The sequence below is a fragment of the Gorilla gorilla genome, chromosome 10, assembly GCF_029281585.2.
Source record: "Gorilla gorilla gorilla isolate KB3781 chromosome 10, NHGRI_mGorGor1-v2.1_pri, whole genome shotgun sequence".
Taxonomy (NCBI): domain Eukaryota; kingdom Metazoa; phylum Chordata; class Mammalia; order Primates; family Hominidae; genus Gorilla; species Gorilla gorilla.
In genome coordinates this window covers 27,507,728-27,532,532 of record NC_073234.2, presented here as the reverse complement: position 1 = coordinate 27,532,532, position 24,805 = coordinate 27,507,728, and the positions used below count along the sequence as shown (strand labels likewise).

General features: G+C 37.7%; 1 protein-coding gene across 3 annotated transcripts in view; it reads left to right on the top strand.

The window, feature by feature from the left end:
* Positions 1-21,471, top strand: part of LRP6 (LDL receptor related protein 6) — a 153,418-nt gene extending 131,947 nt beyond the window's left edge. For 2 of the 3 annotated variants that reach the window (XM_004052742.5, XM_055358689.2), the window contains 7 exons: positions 2,052-2,177; positions 5,287-5,523; positions 6,455-6,565; positions 10,622-10,852; positions 12,115-12,251; positions 12,888-12,985; positions 16,142-21,471. In XM_004052742.5, coding sequence (XP_004052790.4) covers positions 2,052-2,177; positions 5,287-5,523; positions 6,455-6,565; positions 10,622-10,852; positions 12,115-12,251; positions 12,888-12,985; positions 16,142-16,436 — 1,235 coding nt within the window. In that variant the 3' untranslated portion in view covers positions 16,437-21,471. The remainder of the gene's footprint in view (positions 1-2,051; positions 2,178-5,286; positions 5,524-6,454; positions 6,566-10,621; positions 10,853-12,114; positions 12,252-12,887; positions 12,986-16,141) is intronic. The other variant, XM_019039057.4, reaches the window with a different exon arrangement.
* The last annotated feature ends 3,334 nt before the right edge of the window (positions 21,472-24,805 follow it).

The window sequence follows — 24,805 nt, the reverse complement described above, 5'->3', positions numbered from 1 at the left end:
CTGTCATCAAAATTACCCTAATAATAGAGAGGAATAAATGAGTTTATATATGCAAAACGTTTTTTAAAAAGTGCCTTCCTAGCAGTCACTACTGTAGATCTTACATGATGGTACCAGGGATGCCAATGTTAAATTGAGTACGAGAGAGACAATTATTGAAATTCTGTAACTTCTCAGCTCAGTGCTTTTAAATTGAATTTAAGCATGAAAGGAGAATGAAGAAACAGGAGTAGCCCTGTACAAGTGTTCATTATGTTGGTACAGTTCATGAATTTAGAAGTAAAGTTACAAGTATTTGAGAATTAGAAAGTTAAAAATTGTTGTCATTTTATGGTATGACTTGTAGCTCAGGCTGAACATTTAATAGAAATATGATAATGATATCATACCTAAGTTATTTAGTCAATATATGAATATTTTATTACAGAAAATCTCAAGATTTTCAGAATTTCAAGGGAGAGGTTTTATTTAATAACTATTTAAATATGATTGTATATTAGGTAAATCATTTCAAATTTCTAATATTAAAGAGAATGGGATTTTTATCAAAAATGTCATGGAATTAAAGGTTGAGAAACACTGCTACATAGGCTGTAATTCTATATAATGTGTGATGTCTGTTTTGGACAGTATGCTCATTTGTAGATAGCTGACTCCCTCAGTCTCAACACAAACTGAAGCAGAACCAACGTTATTGTGGAAGAGAGTCAAATAATAAATGGTGGCTTGTATTAGATGTTCATATTTTGTGACGACAGATGTCAAGTTGCTTTTAATACAGGCTAAACAGAAAATTCCAAACAATGATTCTTTAAAAATACAACTTGTGAAACAGACTTTGAAAAGTTGCCTAGTGGTTTCTTTACTTAGCCCATGTATGAGGAAGTTAGACATTTATAGTATTACAAGTTACCTTTTGCAGTTGACCAAATAATTTTGTTTCTGAATTGTTCTGTTACATGTGCCTTTTAAGTTTTTTTCTTCTAATAACTCTTTAATTCTCAATGGATTCCTTATTAAGATACACTTTTTGACTGAAATTGTCTTTCAGAAATACGGATTTTCTGAGTTAAAAATCTTAATATAGGAGAATTCTTATATTTTAAATAGACTAATACTCAAGTTTCAGCATTCTCCCTAGCAATTTTTTGTTGTTGTTTTTTGTAGAGATGGAGTCCTGCTCTGCCGCCCAGGCTGGAGTGCAGTGGCACTATCTTGGCTCACTGTAACCTCTGCCTCCCAGGTTCAAGCAATTCTTATGCCTCAGCCTCCCGAGTAGCTGGGATTACAGGTGCATGCCACCACACCCAGCTAATTTCTTTTGTATTTTAGTAGAGACGGGATTTCACCGTGTTGCCCAGGCTGGTCTTGAACTCCTGAGTTCGGGCAATCCACCTGCCTCACCCTCCCAAAGTGCTAGGATTACAGGCGTGAGCCACTGCACCCGGCCTCTCCCTAGCAATTTTTTAGTTTCAGTAAACATTTCTTCATATTCACAAAAATTAAGATGAGCTTTACCATTACCTTAAAATATTTTATATATAAATATATAAAGACAGTGGTTAGATAGAAGTAGTTTCTTGTAGGTTGTGTAGAGATTGAGTGAAGAATCATATTGTGTGGAAATAAAAGTCCAAGCTGGACCAGCCTGGCCACCATGGTGAAATTCCATCTTTACTAAAAACAGAAAAATTGGCCAGGCATGGTGGCAGTCACCTGCAATCCCAGCTACTCGGGAGGCTGAGGCAGGAGAAGCACTTGAACCTGGGAAGCAGAGTTTGCAGTGAGCCAAGATCACACCACTGTAGTCCAGCCTGAGCTACAGAGCAAGACTCTGTCTCAAAATAATAATAATAATAATAAAAGTAAAAAAAGTCCATAATAATAATAATAAAAGTGAAAAAAAAGAGTCCAAGCTGATTATACATTTGATTTTCATAAATAGTTTTGACAGGGTTGTCCCTTTTTCTCTTCTCCTCTCCCACTTCTCTCCCCCTCCACTCCCCCTCCTCTCCCCATCCTCTCCCCATCCTCACCTCTTCTCTTTGCAGGACAGCACCCTTGTGCTCAGGATAATGGTGGCTGTTCACATATTTGTCTTGTAAAGGGGGATGGTACTACAAGGTGTTCTTGCCCCATGCACCTGGTTCTACTTCAAGATGAGCTATCATGTGGAGGTAAATATGTTGTAATTTTCTTGTGCAACCCTAAATGCAAACATATTCCATATCTTAAGCCTAGACTTCTATGACTAGGCATTGAAGTTGCTCTGTCTACTAACTTAATTGGTTGCGTCTATTCCATTCATTTGTATTGTACTAGGCTTTTCTGTTATTCTTCTCTGCCAGCCTGCCCAGCCTCATAATCATCATTTTACTCTGTTTCTTTGACTTTTTTACACTCCACGTGTGAGATCATGTAGTATTTGTGTTTCTATGCCTAGCTTATTTCACTTAACAGGATGTCTTCCAGGTTCATCTGTGTTGTTGCAAATGACAGGATTTCCTACTTTTTTTGACTGAATAGTATTTCACTGCGTATATATTACCACACTTTTCAGCCTGTGAATGAGTATGCTTCCTAATACTAAAGTAGCCTCCCCCCTCTCCCAAAAGGTAACAAAATGAATTAATTCTGCCTCCTGTAATCTCTCTCCACTAAATTGTAGATTCTCTAAGTTTATGTATCATTGTTGGGAATGTGTCTGATGGAAAGAGTATTCTTTTGTTCAAATCCATCAGCAAATTCCCATTGCTTCTTTATCTAGTAAAAAATGATTTTTTTAAAAGATATCACTGAGTATAGTGATACTGTTGTAGTAAAATTGGTTTAATCACTTAGCAGGTATAACAAATAGATACATTCCATTGTTAAATTATAGTATGATGGTATCAGGCACCATCATAGTATTCATACCCTTAATTCAGATATCCTCCTTTTGGGGATAATTCTAAGTTAATTCAACTGAAGGAAAAAGACTACATCATACTATTATCTACAGTGGCAGAAATTTTTAAATGATTTTCTAATGGTGTGAAAATTGTTAAGTAACTGAGTTTATACAGCTATTAAATGTTATAATCATGAAGTTGATGTAAAAATGTTGCCAAAATGACAAGTACATAAAATATATATTTCTGTAAACAAATATTGAAAGAGAATATGTATTCAACATATAAAAATTGTTGATCGGGTGGGTGGGATTACAAGTAAATTTTATTCTTCAAACTGTAAGTTTTTTAAAAAAGAAATAATGCATGTATTCAGTAGCAGCTGTGGGCACTGTACTTGGACCGTAGGGGATTTGAAGATCTTTGAGATAGCATACAGCATAGTCAGGGAAATCAGATGTGTACAAAAAGTTAAGCTCTGGTACTTGAAATTTTTAAAAATAGGGATTGCACAATAATGTGAATGTACTTAATGTCATTGAGCTATGCACTTTAAAGTGGTTAAATTGGTCAATTTTATGGTTACTTTACCCTCCCCGCCCCAAAAAATAGCATGTGTTTCCCTATCAGGGTGCTAAAGTGTTACTTTAAGTGAGGCAAATCCTAGAAAAATTTCTCTTTATGTTAATGATAACATGGATAAAACTGAGTCAAGGATCTCATCTTCCAGTTTGAAAATATCTTTTAAAGGGCCTTTTTTCTTGCTTGCACATTTAGCAATTATGTTTAATGTATGTATTAAAACGAGTTTTGACAGATGTATACAACTGTGTATTAGGCCATTCTTGCATTGCTATAAAGAGATACCTGAGGCTGGGTAATTTATAAAGAAAAAGTTTAATTGGCTCATGGTTCTGCCGGCTGTATTGTTCAGCTTCTGGATAGGCCTCAGGAAACTTTGATGGTGGGGGTGAAGAGTGAGCAGGCAGGTCACATGGCAAAAGAGGGAGCAAGAGAGAGAGAGTAGGCTAGAGGGAGTGCCACACACTTTTAAACAACCAGCTCTCCCAAGAATTCATTTACTATCAGGAGGATAGCACCAAGGCATGAGGGATCTACCCCCATGATCCAAACAGTTCCCACCAGGCCTCACTTCCAACATTGGGGATTACATTTCAACATGAGATTTGGAGGGACAAATATCCAAACTATATCACACGGTTTGCATGACATGCAGTTCAAAGTAGTGTCCTTTGTTTTATGTTTATTAGTTTCTTTCTATCCCCAACCAAATTCAAAGTGCTTTAAGGATGTGGATATATTTTATCTACTTTAATTCTCCATACAATATAGATAGTATAGTGCTGAATACATAATAGGCTCTTATTAATTAATCCCTAAAATTCCCCATGTAAAATGTTCACCTGTAATCTGCAATATTCTCTGTTGTAAAGTTACAGGGTTTTCTGACCTATGGTCATATCATAAGGTTATGGGTTCTCTAGATAATTCACTAACAGACAAGTGTAAATAACTACTGTATAATTTACCTGTCAGTCATTCTTTCAGGTAAAAATGACATTCCATTTTGAGTTGCATTTACAACTCAAAACAAATGCTTTCCCATTAGAAACGACCACGCTTAGGTTTGCAACATGAGCTTTATGCATAATTGCCATTTGATTGATCAGACTATTAAAGAGGCATACGCTTGGGTTGATTTTAATATAATTTTTTATTGATTCATCAATAACATTCTTAAGTGAAGTTGGTCTTTTTGTGTGTTTGTTTAAACTGTGCACGTGTGGCTGTGTATAGTACAGTGATTACTAATAAAGTTTGTTGTCATTTGCCTGAGTCTGCTAAGGTACCAAGTTTTATTCACTATTCCTTTTGTAGCATCAGTGCAAACATAGCCAAAAAAAAAGCAATGACATCTTAATGTTATTATAAAAATAGTTTTTACCTAGTGGGTCCCCTGAAAGAGGTCTCAGGAACGCCTAAGGGTTCATGGACTATCCTTTGAGAAGCTTAGAGCTAGAAAACTTTTGAGTGCTAGGCTAACTTTAAAGTCTTTGGTAATTATACTGATTATTCCTAGGTTTTGTGTGAGACTGTAACGGATTGCAAATATTATAATCCTGTTTTGGATTACAATACATGAAAAAACTTTTGCCTTATAGTTTTTCGGGCAAAAGTTTACAGTGAATGTAAAGGAAGTAATGTGAAAACCTTTATTTCTTCTTTGAATAGATGAGATAGTTATAAATCATATTTATTATAAAGTATTTTGTGTATGTTAATTATTAAATGAGCTTCACTCAGGTATGTGTTTGTACTTCTGTGTGACCATGATTGTGTTTTTGTCACTCCCCTTCTCCTTGTTCATTTGAAGAACCTCCAACATGTTCTCCTCAGCAGTTTACTTGTTTCACGGGGGAAATTGACTGTATCCCTGTGGCTTGGCGGTGCGATGGGTTTACTGAATGTGAAGACCACAGTGATGAACTCAATTGTCCTGTATGCTCAGAGTCCCAGTTCCAGTGTGCCAGTGGGCAGTGTATTGATGGTGCCCTCCGATGCAATGGAGATGCAAACTGCCAGGACAAATCGGATGAGAAGAACTGTGAAGGTATCCAGCATTCTTCAGTGCCTCAGCATGCAATCCTTTTTTCCCATTCAGTTGTTTAAACTTCAGTTTTACTTGGCTTAGTGTCAGTTGGGGTTTTTCAAGTACGTATGACTGTATCACTTCTGATCATAGTGCCATGTTCCATATTATTGTTTTAATTCACTTCATATGCATAAGATTTATACAAATTAATAAGCTTTGAAAATTGAGAAATGAAACTAAAATATATTAGGCCTTCAGTATATAAAAATAGTCCCTGTTTCCAATGAGCTCTGAATTAGTGGATTTATTAATTACGCTCTAACATATTTTATATTCTTCACTTTCCCTTACTAACTTTTCCCATGGTAAAAGCAACCCAGCCAAGTTCTCTAGAATTCTTTAGTGAAAGAGGGAATTTAATGTAAAGAATAAGCCGGGCGTGGTGGCTCATGCCTGTAATCCCAGCACTTTGGGAGGCCGAGGCCGGCAGATCACAAGGTCAGGAGATAGAGACCATCCTGGCTAACACGGTGAAACCCCGTCTCTACTAAAAATACAAAAAATTAGCCGGGCCTGGTGGCAGACGCCTGTAGTCCCAGCTACTTGGGAGGCTGAGGCAGGAGAATGGCGTGAACCTGGGAAGCAGAGCTTGCAGTGAGCCAATATGGCGCCACTGCACTCCAGCCTGGGCGACAGAGCAAGACTCTGTCTCAAAAAAAAAAAAAAAAAAAAAAAAAAAGAATATGTTAAGAAATTTCCTGCTGGATTTTTTTCTCCCACTCTTTTTTTCTCTCTCTCAACCAATGGAACTCCAGAGAATAATATTTAAGTTATAGCTAAAAGTCTAATTTGTTTTTCATTTGTATTCAGAAAGCACCTTTTGATTCTTGCCAGAGTTTGACTTTACATGATATTAAAAATAAGAAAACTATTTATGTTTTTTTTCCAGTGCTTTGTTTAATTGATCAGTTCCGCTGTGCCAATGGTCAGTGCATTGGAAAGCACAAGAAGTGTGATCATAATGTGGATTGCAGTGACAAGTCAGATGAACTGGATTGTTGTAAGTAGGACTGAGATCTATAAATTACTCTTAACAGAGAATTTAAACAATTTTTTTTCTTATGTGTGAGGTTCACTTATCGAGATTTCCTTTCTAAGTAATAAGTATTAATATTAAGCTAATTATTTGTGCGAAGGTTTTTTTATGTTTTGCTTTCAGTAATTCTTTAAACATAGCAGTTTTCTTATGCACAGAAATCTTCACAGAAACATTTAGTAAAGCACTAGAAAAGAGTAAATATTATTTTACTATAACCAAAGTTACAAAATTCTCAAATCATTTAGATACATAGAAATCAGCCTTTTATATACCTTCAGTATATAAAAACAGTCCCCGTTTCCAATGAGCTCTGAATTAGTGGATTTATTAATTACGCTCTAACATATTTTATATTCTTCACTTTCCCTTACTAACTTTTCCCATGGTAAAAGCAACCCAGCCAAGTTCTCTAGAATTCTTTAGTGAAAGAGGGAATTTAATGTAAAGAATAAGCTGGGCATGGTGGCTCACACCTGTAATCCCAGCACTTTGGGAGGCCAAGGTGGACGGATCACTTGAGGTCAGGAGTTCGAGACCAGCCTGGCCAACATGGTGAAACCCTATCTGTACTAAAAATACAAAAATTAGCCAGGCGTGGTGGTGCATGCCTGTAATCCCAGCTACTGGGAGGCTGAAGCAGGACAATCATTTGAACCCAGGAGGTGGAGGTTGCATTGAGCCGAGATCACACCATTGCACTCTAGCCTAGGCGACAGAGCAAGACTCCGTCTCAAAAAAAAAAAAAAAGAAAAGAATTCAGTTGGTCTGAATTCAATTCAGAACTTAAGCAATCCACCCACTTTGGCCTCACAAAGTGCTGGAACTACAGGTCTTCATCTTCAAAATGAAGAGAATGATGCTTAGCCTGATGCCTGCAAGAAAATTAAATGATTTAACATATATATCATTTAGCCTAAAAAACACATAGCCTGGCTCATAGTAGATACACTGATTATGGAGTATAAGTGCTGTCATAGAAATCTACACAGGTGGCAGTAGAAATGAGAGAGTAGTCAGCTTTATAGGGACAAAGGTGGACTTGATCAAGGAAGGCATCTTAGAAAAATGGTATTTAAGATTGGGTGTTGTGCCAGTGCGCTGGCTCACACCTGTAATCCGAGCACTTTGGGAGGCCAGTGTGGGCGTATCACGAGGTCAGGAGTTCGAGACCAGCCTGGCCAACATGGTGAAACCCCGTCTCTACTAAAAATACAAAAATTAGCTGGGCGTGGTGGCGGGCGCCTGTAATCCCAGCTACTCAGGAGGCTGAGGCAAGAGAATCGTTTGAACCCGGGAGGTGGAGGTTGCAGTGAGCCGAGATCGTGCCATTGTACTCCAACCTGGGCGACAGGGCGAGACTCCATCTCAAAAAAAAAGAAAAAAAGACTGGGTGTTGATCAATGAATAGTGTTCATCATGTAGATAATTGGAGAAATTGCATTTTTGGCAGAGGGAATATACTGTTCAAAAGCAGAAAAGAGTGAAACAGGCACCTTTGGGAAACTCCATGTAATGGGACTGCCAAAATACAGGCTCTGTTGAGGGGTGTCAGCAAGAGATAACATAGGTAAAGGTACAATCATGGAGGACTATGCTTTTCTTCTAAAGAGCGTAGACAGTATTGACAATGGAGAGTGGAGAGTCACTGAAAATTTCAAGAAAAAGACTAGCATGGTGAAGCAATACAGAAGTTGTAAAGCCAGTGGGTTGGAGGTGATAAGCTTATAGGCAGGGAAATCTGTTAGATTGATTGCTTTCAAACTTCTTCTGATCGCATCAAGAGGAATACAGAGATGTGAGCTCGTGCATTTAAAAAGGTGTCACACAACACTTAAATATTTACCCATATTATATAGAACACTTTCTGACATTTTCTGTTTTATTTTTTCAAAGCTGGTTGTAACCCACTAAATCATTCTCACCATTTACGAATGACTTGCAGCCTGTAATTTAAAAAGGAAGCGATTAGAGTTTAGGCAGAAGATGATAAAGATCTAAATCATGAGGAGGAGGAGTGGGGGTGGCAGGGAGAGAACAGATTTCGGAGTTGTTTCAGAAGTAGAATAAAGAGGAATTGGTAACCACTTAGATATAGTTGATAAGTTTAAGTTGACCCCCAGGTACCTCACTGAGTGACTGGAGTCATTAAATGGGATATATAGCAGGAACTGAAAACCAAAGTACCATACCACATCTTGGCTGCAGATGTAATGTTTGATTGATGTGATGTTTAATTTACATTAAATGCCTTTAGGCAGGCGTGTACTTTGCCACAAGCCCCATCACTTTTTATTATACTAGATGACTTCATTTATGGTGTCTTTACCCCTGGAATCTAGGAGAAATGACTGATCATGGTGACAGTGAGTTCAGTTTGTGATATGTTGCCTGAGAGGTACTCATGGAATATCCCACTGAAGCTCTTCAGGAAGTTGATTATAAGGAACTGTGGCTCAGAAGAGAGATTTGGTGCTCTTTAGTTTATTGATAATAATGAAAGTTGTGACAGTAGATAGAATCTCCCAGGACGGTAAGAAGAGGAGGAAAATAGTAGGTGATAGATAGAAATCTCTCTGGGAAGCACCTGCACTTAAGATGCAGGCAGAAGAGAATGAAGCCAACAAAGGAAGCAGAGAAAGAATAATCAGAAATAGTAAAATTAAGAGAGTGGTATCTTGGAAGAATATTGATCAGACTTTTTTTTAAAGAGAAGACAGGAGCCAGCAGTATTGTGTAAAGAGGTTAGTGAAATGAATATATTGAATATGGCAAATAGTAGAACTTTGACTGTTGACAGAAAAGTTTCAGTGCAGTAGTGAGGGTGGAAGTCTGATTTCAGGGAGTTTATGGTGTGACCCAGAGACTAGGAATTGAGGGCAGTGAATGTAAACTTTTCTTTCCAGAAGCGTGGCATTGCAAAGGAATGTTAGGGGACTAAAAAGGAATGAAAAGATGAGACGGTTGTTCTCAAGGACCAAAAAGAGTCTATGCCTCAGATTCCACAGACTAAATTTGTAAATGATAATCCCTACATGTTATGTAACTTAGAGATGTCATTTTCACGCATTTCTTTCATATAATCTGTCAGAGGATGAGTTTAGCTATATGGATGAGAGATTTGAGGTAAGATGAAGCAGGAGGAAGTTTTTTAAAGGATCTGCAACTGTGAGATAAAATTTAACTGTTCAGAATGGAAGAATTTTCCCTCTGAATAGAGACAGTAATGCTCTAATTTCAATAAGCTCACTTTCCCTCTACCTCTGATATTGATGCCCTCTGCTTCTTAAAGCCTCAGGTAGCTCAGGGATCCAGGGAAGGTGAATCCCTGGGGTGGTGTGCTCTTCTGGCAGTCTGGCCTTTCTTTGTGAGTCCCCCAGTAATCAGGTATTAAAGACCTTATGTTCCTTGGTCTCAGGCAACTAGACAGCTTGAAGGCCAGCAGCATAGGGGATTTGAGAGCTGAGGCTCATCTTTAGCTTCCAGTTTTCATTCATCAGGCCTAAATGTCACTATTCAAATCTAAAATCTAACATGTGCTCAGAGCTGATTTTGGCTTCTTCACCATTCCAGGTAAAACATTTGATGACTTTTCTAGGTTTATCCCTTCTGGTCATAAATTTTTTCCCGAAATCTTGGAATACCGTTGTTCATTTGTATGGCATATAGAATGAAGTAGAATGGATTTTATCTGTTTATTTATTTAAAGCTTCTTAACGGTGTTTAAATCTGTACTTCATTTACCATCTTTGTTTCTATCAGTTTACAATTACACTTTCCAACCTATTGTTTTATTTCTGTCTTCACTTAAGGGTAGTTCATTTTGATTCCTAATGATGACATTTATTTCATATGTCTTCAGGGCATGGTATGTATGTATTCATAAAAAAGAAAAGTGTTTATGAATTATCTTCATTAGGCTTATAGCTTCACATCCTATTAGCAAGCCCTCTTTTGATTACTATTTTGAATATACAGTTGTTTTTCTATTAAATAACCATACTGCATTCTTCACTGTAGATCCGACTGAAGAACCAGCACCACAGGCCACCAATACAGTTGGTTCTGTTATTGGCGTAATTGTCACCATTTTTGTGTCTGGAACTATATACTTTATCTGCCAGAGGATGTTGTGTCCACGTATGAAGGGAGATGGGGAAACTATGACTAATGACTATGTAGTTCATGGACCAGCTTCTGTGCCTCTTGGTTATGTGCCACACCCAAGTTCTTTGTCAGGATCTCTTCCAGGTGAGTCAGGATGGATCCATTGAAAATCAAGTCTTTGGTCCTGCAAGACTGCCAGTTTCCATTGTGGAAAAGAATACTACCTAGAGTCTGTTTGAAACCATATTACTCTGAGTTTAAACAACTATAAGGACAAACGTTCTTTTTTACTATTAGCACCTTCTCTTTACACAGAACGCCTTAGATATGGTTTGGTAGAAATTGTCAGAGCATATAAGGCAAATACATATGCAAGCTCTAAGCCTCTCTGACTGCAATTCTGGATGCATGCTACGGAAGGAAGGTGAATCAGCCAGTCATTTAGTGAAAGAGTTGTAAACCACAGGTTAAGTTCACCACCAGGAAACTCTAGTACTATGGAGCCCATGAATAAAAGGAGGCCAAAAATTATATAAGATTCCCTTCAGCCAACAAAGATTTGTAAATAGCTGGATGGTAGAAGGGAGAATATGTCTTAGGTTTTCTCCTGACTTCATGTGCTAATAGGGGACAAAGGGCTAGTTTAGGCATAGCTGAGTAGCCAGAAGTTTTAAGCTTGGGTAGGCCGTGTTGCTCTAGGGAACTGGCCTTCTTTTTATTGTTTTCTGGTGCCCTTAGTTAAAAGACGCCTTCCTTTTAATGAATATGGAGAAGGCGGTGCCTTGCAAAAACCCTCTGAAAATAGGAACTTACTATGGGTGTAACTCTTAAGTAGACAAACATGGTTTTTAAACTGTTAATGGTAATGTTTCTTTGTTGCCATACCTATTTTCAGTTAGTGGAATTTGGGAAGCTTCTTGGAAAAAACAGAATTTTTTCTTTAGCACTGGTAGTTTTGATTCTAGCAACATTTATATTCATTAGATGAAAAAATATTCTTTCATATGTTGTTTGTGCCCTAAAAATGTTTTTTTGTTTTCTTTTGAGCAAGTCTGGTATTTAATATGCCCTGCCTCACAACCTCTACCCTTTACAATCCTTTCAAATCCTCCAAGAGGTTGAAAAGCCCTTATTTTAAATAGCTCTGCTTCTACCAGGGGAGGGAGAAGGTGGGAGCTATTCTTGGCCTTGTTCTAGGCCAGCTCTTTCAATGGAAGCATTGACTTCTAGAGAACGTTCATTTCGTTTCTCCATTAAATGTTTTCAATTATAGGAAAAGAGTGTAAGTTATTTTAAAATCAGACTACTTCACTGTTGATATTTGTAATCCTACTGTTGAATGAAATTGCTTGATACATTTTTATATATCATACTCATCTTCAGTTTTTAACCTCCTTTTATTTTAGGAATGTCTCGAGGTAAATCAATGATCAGCTCCCTCAGTATCATGGGGGGAAGCAGTGGACCCCCCTATGACCGAGCCCATGTTACAGGAGCATCATCAAGTAGTTCTTCAAGCACCAAAGGCACTTACTTCCCTGCAGTAAGTAGTCTGTTTTCCTTTGAATGCAACATACATAAGATCTTAGATTTTTTAACTCATTTAAATGTGGGTGATCAGTGATAGTAATGTAAAAGTAGTTTTTTTGAATGTAAAATTTAGGCATAAAAGGCTCAAAGGATTTACCACACACCACCATCCATGCTTATAAATCTTTTAAGTTACTGTGTAGTAACCAGAATACTTGAAAGCACTGGGCATTAATTTCACATTTCAAGTAAAAGTAGAACTACTGAATGGTACCTATTGAGGGCTTAGGGCCTTCATTTTATGACTTCCCAAAAGAGGAAGCACACCTGGAATTTCTCCTAAATCAATAATTTTTCTCTAAATACTTACAATTTTAAATAACCAGGACCTAAATGTACTGACCAATGATTTTTAGGTTACAGATTTTCGTTTTTGTCACTTTGCACTTTTTAGCCATGATGAGGTCTTAGGGAATGAGGAAGCCATAGTCCCAAAGTACTGTTTGAGGTCAATTCTTTGGAAAAGAAGAATTGTGCTAATTAGTGTATTGTAAAGAAACACTAATAGAGATGAAGGAAGAAAAGTTGAAAGAAAGTCTGATAGTTTCTATGTTGTTATTTTAATATTTTAATTATTTTTTTCTTTTAGATTTTGAACCCTCCACCATCCCCAGCCACAGAGCGATCACATTACACTATGGAATTTGGATATTCTTCAAACAGTCCTTCCACTCATAGGTCATACAGGTAATACACATCCTTCTCTAAAATAAGGTGCAGTATTTATTAGAAAGTGTTTTAGTTGTGGACCTGATGTAGCCCCAAATGAGTAGACGATGGTCACCAGAGAGAGACTAGGCATCTTGGTAGTACTGACATTGCCTCTACCACAAATCCTTTCCTTTCAGGACGTTATACTTTTTTTTTAATTTTTTGAGATGGATTTCGCTGTTGTTGCCCAGGCTGGAGTGTAATGGCATGATCTCAGCTCACTGCAACCTCCGCCTCCCAGGTTCAAGCGATTCTCCTGCCTCAGCCTCTCAAATAGCTGGGATTACAGACCTGCGCTACCACGCCCAGCTAATTTTGTATTTTTAGTAGAAACGTGGTTTCACCATGTTGGGCAGGCTGGTCTCGAACTCCTGATCTCAGGTGATCGCCTGCCTTGGCCTCCCAAAGTGCTGGGATTACAGGTGTGAGCCACCACACCTGGCCTATACTTTTTTTTTTTAAAGAGAGTCACAAATGCTGGCTTTTATAATAATAAAATACAGCCTCAGGCTTTGGCAGTATTCTAAGGAGGAATTACCCACCAAAGTGACTGGTTTCAAAATAGTTTGATATTCTAAGAATGAAATATTGGGATAAGATTGGTTCATAGAATTGAGAGTTTAAAACAGCAACATACTCAGAGCACAGAATTTTAGAAAAGTTGAGAGAAATGTAAGTTCAGCCATTGCTTGCATATGCTATTACAATTTGGAGTGAAAGATTTCTCATGTAGTTGCATGGAATAAAGAAAGACTGAAATAAATAAAGTGTATTTGTAAGCCAAAAAAGAGAAAATTATTCCTTTTTGCTAATTTATGAGTCTATAAAGTGTGTTGAGCAGGTCAAGTACTGTTGTGTCAGCTTCCACTTCTATGTTCCTTGAAAGGCCAACAGACCATCAGTAGCTTGAGAGTTTCTATCTACACACTGAAGTGCCCAGGGTTTATGGGCATCCCTCAAGTGCCTGTTATCTTCTAGATAATCTTTTCTATCTTCTATCCTCTCTAGATAATCTTCTATTATCTTTCCTAGCATTTCAGTCAAATTGGCCTGATACAGCCTCACCCATGTGTAGAAATGAAGTGGAAACCACTTAAAGTATCTCACTCAGAATTCTCATTTCAGCTTAGATAAGACTGAAATAGCCTTGGCTGTGAACTGATTGTTTTAATGATATGTTGTAATGTTGCTTTCCCTGCCACAAGTTTCTTCTTCTAGGAAGCCAAAACAGAAAAAGCAGAAGCCTGAAAATTGAGAAAGGAGAAAGATACAAAATTTTATTTTTTAAAAGTAATGTCCTTAATTCAAATTGACTAAGGCACTCATCAGAATAAACACGATTGCATAAAAAACTATTCTTGCTTAACTATTTTCCGTATAAGCCCAATTTCTGTTTCCTCTGAGTCAAAACTTACATCATTTGTTGAGATTTTGGTCTAAACTGGGACATGAAAAAATTTTATTAATTCAGTTTGTTTTCTTTTCTTTTTTTTTTTTTTTTTTCATGAAAATAGAAGTATTTGGACTTTTAAATGTTGACCTTAGAAATTTCACCAAGGATTGACACCTGATTGGACAAAGAGTTAAACAAAACAAACTGTGACATCATGTCAGTATTGATAGTAAAAGCCTTTGAGAACTCACTCAGTGGGTCACATAACTTTTGGTCTTTGGCAGCCTTGCACCCTTTTTATTTTTATTTTTATTTATTTATTTTTTTTGAGACAGGGTCTTGCTCTGTCACCCAGGCTGGAGTGCAGGGGCACAATCACAGCTTACTGCAGTCTCCACCTCCCGGGCTCAAGCAGTCCTCCTGCCTCAGCCACCCAAGTAGCTGGGACTACAGGTGTGTGTCACCATGCCTGGCTAGCTTTTTTTTATTTTTTGTAGAGACGGGGTCTTGCTATGGTGCCCAGGCTGGTTTCTTTCTTTCTTTCTTTTTTAAAGACTAATCAAATGCAGTAGTAAGAAGGGGAGACAGAGTAGAACAAGGAATTTGATCTGTAACTGTGAACAATCTGGCAGCCATTTCTTTTGAAGCAAGCCAAGTGATATCAAATGGTTTGTATCCTGGGTTCCTGGGATATATTACCTTGTGGTGCTCTGTATCACTAGGTGTTTTATGAATCGTCGTATCAGTTTTTAACTTGGTTTTCCCCTTCTCTTGTAGTCACTTTGATGAGAAAGCTTATGAAAAAATCTTTGGGATAAATTTAAGATCAGCTTTACCATATTTAGAATAAACAGGTATAAGAAGTTAAAAATAGAAGTAGGAATGACAGAAAAGCCAGAACTTAGGTCAGATCTTATTTTCACTAGTATGTTTCTCTCTTTCCAATGCCTTTTTCTTTAGTTAGCAGTGCTACAAACCTAACAACTGTATGTCACTTGTAAAGATAAACAAGTGTAAGAAATAAACTAGGCCTCTGAAATATACATTAGAAAATTCACTGACCCTTTATGGGCATTTAAATTTTATCATTTTGATGTTTAAAGCTGCTCTTATGAGAGGTACGTACCTATACACAGGGAATGAAAACCGTTTCCCCCAACCACAGCAATTTCCCTTTGCTAAGATAACAACAATGGAATAGTTATGCCCCTGAGGCTGTCTACCAAAATCCAGCCTGTACTGTACAGAAATTGTACAGAATTGTACAAAAGAAAGAAATGAAGACTTCAGATGTCATTAAATTAATTATTCATCAGGTTAATTTTGGAGTAAAGAATGTTGAGGGAATGCTGACATGTTTGAGTAGTGTAAAATATGTAAAAACCCATTCTTCCCATGGGCTATGAAACTGCAGAACAAATTTGAATAGTCATTTTTTATTCTGTGATACAGTTTAACTTGAAGATGTAAGAGCACAACCAGAGGCTAGATTGAATTCACCTCTGCATTCCCATCCTGTTCATTTTCACTTGCCACTTTCTTATTTGCAAATAAGAAAGTACCTGCTATTTTCCTCAGCGAATCTGCCATTGAAAATTGCCTCTTGGTCTGTGTAAATTTAAATTCCAGTAGCTTATTGTTTTCATAGCGTAGTTGACATCTAATACCTCTATTCTGAGAGGGGAAATCATTTTTTTTTGTAAAACTAACTGCTTCTCTTTATTTTCTCCTTATACCAGCTACAGGCCATATAGCTACCGGCACTTTGCACCCCCCACCACACCCTGCAGCACAGATGTTTGTGACAGTGACTATGCTCCTAGTCGGAGAATGACCTCAGTGGCAACAGCCAAGGGCTATACCAGTGACTTGAACTATGATTCAGAACCTGTGCCCCCACCTCCCACACCCCGAAGCCAATACTTGTCAGCAGAGGAGAACTATGAAAGCTGCCCACCTTCTCCATACACAGAGAGGAGCTATTCTCATCACCTCTACCCACCGCCACCCTCTCCCTGTACAGACTCCTCCTGAGGAGGGGCCCTCCTCCTCTGACTGCCTCCAACATAAAAATGTAAATATAAATTTGGTTGAGATCTGGAGGGGGGGAGGGAGCTATTAGAGAAGGATGAGGCAGACCATGTACAGTTAAAATTATAAAATGGGGTAGGGAATACTGGAGATATTTGTACAGAAGAAAAGGATATTTATATATTTTCTTAAAACAGCAGATTTGCTGCTTGTGCCATAAAAGTTTGTATAAAAAAAATTTGTACTGAAAGTTTTATTTTTGCAAACTAAATACACAAAGCATGCCTTAAACCCAGTGAAGCAACTGACTACAAAGGAAACAGGAATAATAAAGGCATCACTGACCAGGAATATCTGGGCTTTATTGATACCAAAAATAAAAAAGAGGAAGAAGAAAAATTAAGTCCATCTCAGAGCAGCAAACCGTAGATACATGGATGTAGCCAGATAGCCTTCAGTTAACTAACATTTGAGGGCCAACAAGTAAGAAATGATGAAAGGAAGAAAAAGCAATTAATACTAACCTTGGACGAAGGGCTTTGTTTTCTCTAGGAATCCAACAGTGTTAGTGAGGAAAGTAGATATTTCTAAAAACCCATTCTGGGTGTTGCTGTTGTAGGAGAGATCAGCCCTCTGGTAAGATGCCATGAAGCTGTGTGTGTGTGCAAGTCTCTGTCCCTACCTTTAGAATCCATACCTCTGTCAAAATGAATTTTTTTCTCTAGGTATGTTTACCTTGCTGCCCCCTCCAGCAACTTGGTAAGTCATTTTGCTAAGATACCATGATTTTTTTAAGCTGAAGCATTGACTAAATGGAATTTTCTAAATTAAACTTGATTTTATTATTTCTTCTAGCTCCATTCCCCAGTAGGCTTAGCTCTTCAATTTGACTGCTGTTTTTGCATAATGATCAAAAGTTAGACATATTATTTCTCTTCTTCCAAGATTGTTTTAATGCTCATTAAAATGTCTTTTTACAACACATATAGACGATGTTTAAGAATTAAAAATTTAACCATTATGTTTTTGTTGTAAATCATATATCCTTGCACTACTTTCAGCATATATCACAGTACGAAATCATTTATATATATATATATATTTTTTGTTTGTTTGTTTGTTTTCTGAGTAAAACATTTAAATATGTTCTGGTTAGAGACAATCTATTTAAAAAGATTTTTTTCTTATTAGGATTTTCCCTATATTAACAGTTTGTGACGTTTTCATGTTCTTTAGACCGGTTTTTCTCAGAATAATGTCTACATACATACCTCTTCTAATGTGTGACATGAATTTAATATCTTTCTGTTATCCACTGTGAATGTTAGGCTGTTTTCAAATTATCCACAAATTATTCTTGTAATCACCTCGTATTTTTATGTGGGTCCTCTCTTACCCATTATGGATTAAGATAGTTTAACAAATTTAACAATGAGGATTAAATGAGAAGGCAAACTGTTAACTTCTCAGCTGTCAGAATTTGGGTGGAAGGGAATAATGGAAGCCTCTTTTGTGATCTGCGTGACCTGCTGTCATGTATGGTACTGGGGCTGCTACATCTTCAGCTATCAGGGCTGACCTGTGGAATGATTCTAGCACTTGCTCTGCCACCTTACCAGAAGTTCGTTTCCTGCTTTTTACACATGTGTAGCACTTCTCTGCTAAAATCGAGTGGTTTTAAACTAATGTATTTTTAGCTTAAGAGGTGTTGGTCAGTTAATTATTGAGTTTTTTTTTTTTCTTTTTTAATTCTGTCTTGCCAAGGCCTCTCTGGGTTTCAGGGCCCAAGAGAAAACAGTGGAAGAAAGGATTCAGAATTTAGGCAAGGGTGAAGTTAACTGTTCATGCAAGTTAAAAATACCTAAGTAAAGTTTTTGAAGATAAAATTGTGGTTTCAGAATAATGCTGATTGTTGGAGACTGTAAGAATCAGGTGCACTTGATTTTGCATATAAGCAAATGGTAAATCTATCAGAGTCCTAAAACAGACAAGCATGAACTCTTCCCGTTGCTGGAACTAAGTGCCCACAGTGTCAGACAAAATGGACATTGAACTTGGATTCTGTGATACACAGGGCACTTGATGCTTAAATGAAGATGGAAAGGTTAGCAATACCTGGGTGTCAGTTAGAATTTGAGAATTCTATATGTTTACATATTTAAATGTGCGTCTTGATCTGGTGGGCTTCCCATGTGGAGACTTGCACTCTAATTAACTAAGAAGAATATTGCCTTGTTGGATCTCAGTCCACGTGCTTGCACTGCGATGGCAATGGCCTCTTCTTCAAAATACTAATTTGTGTGCCAATTTGTTTAAAATTATTTGAAGGCAGTTCAGCCTAATCTCAGTGTTTTCTTTCTGGGGTAGATGAGATGGATTCTTAATATTTCTGGGAGTACTTTTTATTGAGAGAATTGTCAAATTTGGAAAGATTTATTGAGCCTTAGGTTACATGGACAGTTAAGCTTAAGTAAACTGTATATTGATTATTAAACACAAGCTGTAATTGGAAAAGTTGAGAGGAAAAACATGAGACCACAAATTAGGGGGAAAAAAGAAAAGGGATTTTAAAATTTGGTATATTAAATTCATTGTCCAAGGGGGAAAATGAATAATGTTTCATTAGATTCCTTATATGCAAAAGTATTTATTTTGAACATGTGTCCTAAAATATATGCACTAACTGGTGTGATTAAAATTGTCCAAGAAATAAACTTGAGCATAACATACTTTGTGTGCACCACAGTAAGCTATTCTGCATTGAAGTGGTCTTTTATAACTAAGGCCTGGACTTGGCTCCAACAGAGTCGTGCTCTTCTGAATAGTGACTTAAGGAGTTTTGTTTGCTTAAGTCAGATAATAGCACATTCACAGGGAAAAAAAAGAGAGTTGGTGGATAGAATTTTCTGACTATTAATTTTTCTTCCATGAAATTTTATTATGCCTTTGGCACTTTCTGCGACTCTTACAGCATATCACAAGATGTCTGTTTAGCAGAAGATTATGTAGTTACTTTAATTTTAATATAAAAATAGCTTGTGATACATTACCAAGAGATCTCTGATTCTTTAGTAAGTTTGAGAACACCTATTCTACAGAGATGATAGGTACTTAGAAATGAAGACTTTAAAGTACATTTTAATCTAATATAGGCCAGTAATTGGGGGAAGGGGCTTTGAGCAGTACAATTTTAAGATGATTTTGAGGGTTGTATTTCTTTATCATTTAAAAATACCCTAAAGTCAGTAATTTATATGAAGGAAACTCATTCATTATTGAAGGTATAAAAATAGCCATCATCTGTATTAGGTAGCAGTTTTGGAGGATCATCTTTTTCTTTTGCTGTAAAGCCCTATTAATGAAGAATACTTCCAGTAGAGTTAATAGCTGTAGCTTACCTAGTGTGTTAATGAAGTGTGTTTATTTATGTGACTTGATACCAGTAGTCATAATAGAGACTGAAGAGGTATGCGTTAAGCATGCCACTTCTATGCAGTAAACAGGCTGCAGCTGCCTAGATTAGATTCTTAGAAATGTCATATTTTGAATTGTTTTATTTCTTGTAGGGGAAGCTTTGTCCCGCTTCATTGATTTGCATGCCATAGGAATTACATATTGGTTATCATTACGTATCTAACAAGATTCAGAAACAAAAATCTTGGACTTTTCACATCCGAATATGTCAGCTCTTAATACATGTGTGGTGCTTAAGTCTACATACGGCATCCATAGTTGATCTAGAGTATGGATATGAGTGTGTTGACCAGTTATCAGTAGGTGGACAAATATTTGGTCATCTACAGATGAGACTGTGCACTAAGTGTGGACTGAGTCCTAAAGAAGCTTATAGTCAGGTGTTGTTTAAAACATTATCAGAATTCTTAAACCCAAGGAATTTAATTTTATTTGGTATTTCTTAAGCCTAAAATGAACCAAGAGAAAGATGATTTTAGAAAGTACTTGTAGTGCGTGTGTGGCTTCTGACTTTTGGGATGGCACCATTTTATAATAGTTTCAAAATTTAGCTTTTGAAATTCTCAACATTTTATGGTAGAAGACTTTGGACCTCAAGTATAAAATTATACGTTTATAATTTTTTTAAAATTTAAATTATAAGTATTGTGAATTCACACTCTCAGGCTATTGTCTGACTTGATCTATGTCTCATAAAGCCTGTACCTGAGTGGAGTGGAAGGTGGAGTCTTACGTTAATCAGTTACTGACTCTACCCTCACCCTCTTTCAATTGAGGTAAACTTTGCTGTTTTTCTTTTTCATAAAGCATTCTTAAATTGTTGAGTTTATTGCTGAAAAAAATCTCCATGACTTCACAGATAGAGTTACAAACTAAATGATTTCTTGTATTTAGAAGCAGAGTACAGACGTAACAAACTGTTAGATTCTCCACCATCACTTAGGGTTTGCCCAAAAGCAACACCAAAGAATTACAGACAACATGCTTTTGCTTAACTGTCCATTTTGGTTGTTTTGTTTTTTAATCAAATATAAGCAGGATGGGCGATAGATATATATTTATATATAGATACATATTCTATATATCTAATGCCTAAATATGGGTATTAAAGGGAAAATTTTTAAAGTCTGATTAAATCCAATATTACATGAAATTAAATATATGGGTTAGTAAGGAAAAATGTTAAGTAGAGAGGATACCAAGAAGATTAAACTGGACTAGCCTTATTTGCAAGTGAAGGATCTGGTGCTGCTTTCAGATGTTTATCTTTTATTTTTTTCCCTTAAGCTTTAATCTTCGTCATTGTCTTAAGGTCAACTGGTGTTTCTTGTTCATCGACTTTGGTACGATGGTGCTTTGCAAGGATGTATTTATGTTATAATGGCCAACATTTGGTCAGCCCTTGTCCACTTATTCACTTCCCTCCTTTTGTAAAATAAGTGCTTTAATTATAAACTGTATAAAAATACCTTGTATAAACCCCTTTTTTGATTATTACAATAAATAAGCTGAATTGTAACAAATGAAATGTTGATTTTTGTAATAAAACAGTGGAAAAGTAAAAGTGTCTGTCCTTTCTTTTCAGCAAGAAATTAAGACAGTAGCTGGTTGTCCTTCGCTGTGATGTAAATAAGACTGTTTCAGACACAAAACCCAGCTTTATTGTTTGCACTTTAAATAATACTCTGCCAGTACACCTATAGTCCCAGCTACTTGGAAGACTGAAGTGGGAGGATCACTTAAGCTGGGGAGGTTGAGGCTGCAGTAAGACTAGTGATTGCACCACTTGCACTGCAGCCTTGGGCTACAGAGTGAAACCCTGTCTCTAAATCAGTCAATCAGCCAATCAGTCTCTGCAAGAGAGATTTGCGAGGGGCTGTTGCTTAGTTCAGTGCTGGCAGCATTTGTGTTTGGGAACAAGAATAAGAAATAGCCTGTGCTTCAGAACTGCTCTTGTTTTCAGTAAACTGGAAGGAGTTCTAGTATGGACTCTGAGCACTTCCCTCTTTTCCAAGATCTTAAATTAGCTTATAAAATGCACATTGCTTTCCTGGTGAAGAGCCCAGTGTGATGTGATGATTCTTTTTCTGTGAGGGTAGGACATAGTAAAATCCAGTGAAATACCAGGTCTCTGCTTGATACTAAGCTTACTAGTTTGATAGGAAGGGAGGAAAGCTGCTTTTTTATTTTGCAGTATTTGAGCCCAAATACGAATTAAAGGGAAACCAAGTTTTAAAATGTTTTTCCTTAGCCAATGCCCTCAAATAAGTGAACTTACCTTGGTCTTTGCTGACTACTCCCATTCTTTCTCCTGGAAGGAAAACAAAAACACGTGCCATTCCCAGTTAAATGAAAGAAAGAAAAGTTAGAAGATTGGTTTGCCTGATGGAAAGGCAATCTCACGAATGGGGAAACACTGCAAACTGTTTTGGGTCCTTCTTTCCCCAGACAGGTTTTCAGCTAAGTAAATGATTAAGTAGTTTTCATTTTAATTCGTTGCCTTGTATATGATTGCGTTGTTTCTATAAATTTAATTCAAATGACGAATTACTGTCCTCAGATCTCTGGTTCCATCCATTTATATCATGTAATCTGCACAGTCCCCCCCCCCCCCCAGAAAATCTGCTTGAGATTTGCATTTGCAAATTCATATTTAGTCAACATACAAAACCAGTCTTCTCCAATACGGAAGTTAAAATGAAGGATAATTTTATTAACATTCTAGCCTGCATTTACTGTGTACCAGGCACTGTGCTGCCTTTCCTCGCCTCCCGCCCTCCGACTTAAAATAATCAAAGATTGCCAGCTGTCGTAGCTTGAGCCTGTAAGCTACTCGGGAAGCTGAGGCGGGAAGATCTTTTGAGGTCAGGAGTTTGAGACTAACCTGGTCAATAGAGAAACCCCTACCTCTAGAATAAAAAGAATAATAAAGTGATGAATGACCAGGCTTGACAGGAAATGCCCAATTTGAGTATGAAAAGTTCCACTGCAAAATTTTGATTAGAAACGGGTTGTCGCCGGCTGCAGCACTTTGGGAGGCCGAGGCAAGCGGGTTGCTTGAGGCCAAGAGTTCGAGACCAGCCTGACTGACTTGGTGAAACCTCGTCTCTACTAAAAATGCAAAAATTAGCTGGGCATTGTGGTAGGCACCTGTAATACCAGCTATTCGAGGGGCTGAGGCAGCAGAATCTCTAGAACCCAGGAGGCAGAAGTTGCAGTGAGCTGAGATGGGGCCTTGGCACTCCAACCAGCCTGGGCAACAAGAGCGAAACTCCGTCTCAAAAAAAAAGAAAAAGAAAAACGGGTTGTCTTTGGATAGAGGGAAAAGGATATGGATTGAGGTCTAGATTTTAATCTTTATTCCACTGTGATTAATTGTCAAGGCATGTCTGGACTCATTTATCTCTCAGTATTTCTTGGTATTAGTCGCTAATGTAGAGTTTTCAGAACCTTAACTCTTTAATGAGCTGGTTGACTTTTTTTTTTTTTTTTTGAGACTGAGTCTCGCTCTGTCTCCAGGCTGGAGTGCAGTGGTGCTATCTCAGCTCACTGCAACCTCCGACTCTGTGGTTCAAGCGATTCTCCTGCCTCAGCCTCCCGAGTAGCTGGGATTACAGGCATGTGCCACCACACCCAGCTAGTTGTTTGTATTTTTAGTAGAGACGGGGTTTCACCATGTTGGCCAGGATGGTCTCGATCTCCTGACTTTGTGATCCGCCCACCTCGGCCTCCCAAAGTGCTGGGATTATAGGCGTGAGCCACCACGACTGGCTACCACTTGACTCTTTAATTAGTCAATTCCGATACCTGTTCCAGAGAGGTACTTATACATAATGCATTTGAGGCAATGAATTGTATTACAAGGTAGAGTCCATTGAAGCCCAAACACCTATGTGGTATCCTATTCCATGGAGATTCCTATTCGATGCTTCCTTCCCCCTAGGCCCTTGCTTCGCTTTCCAAAGAAAATAACTGTCAAAAAGGAGACAGCCCGATGCCCATCTTACATCACAAGCTGCATGGCAGACAGAAGTGATTATCTTGAGGTCTTTTGACTTCTGATCATCCTACCAAAAGCTCCCCCACTACCATTACTCAATTGAACAGCCTTGAAGATTCTCGTCTTTTGTCCAGTAATTGAAGTTCCTTCTTGGGGATTCCATGGGAAGGAAAGGGTTAGGGTCCACAAGTATGCAGTGCTATGATTCCTAACTGCAGATACATATGTAACAGGAAAAATTTTAATACCTCAGTTTCTCTAATCTAGGTTATTCATATTTTCTCTTCTTAGGTCAGCTTTAGTTACTTGTGTCTTTCAAGGAATTTGTCCGTTTCATCTAAGTTGTTGATTTACTGACATAAAATACGTTCTCTATCCTTTTAATGTCTGTTTTTGTTTCAGACATTGGTAATTTGTGTCTTCTCTACTGGGACTCAAAACGTAGTACCTAAAATATGACACCTTGAAATACTATTTTGAGCTGAAGGAATTTGAGAAAAATCACGGAAGCAGGATTCCTTCATCATTCTCACCTGAAGCAGGTTATAAACCTGGGATAAGTTTTCTGATCTTTCCCTTAAGCAGGTCTCTCGTGTGAGAGGTGCCCTCTCTACACCTGGAAGAAGAACATTCTTATCTCTAAAGACAAAGTGTTGGCTGGGCGCAGTGGCTCACGCCTGTAATCCCAGCACTTTGGGAGGCTGAGGCGGGTGGATCACCTGAGGTCAGGAGTTTGAGACCAGCCTGGCTAACATGGTGAAACTGTCTCTACTAAAAATACAAAAATTAGCCAGCCGTGGTGGTGGGTGCCTGTAATCCTAGCTACTCAGGAGGCTGAGGCACGAGAATGGCATGAACCTGGGAGGAGGAGGCTGCAGTGAGCTGAGATCGCGCCACT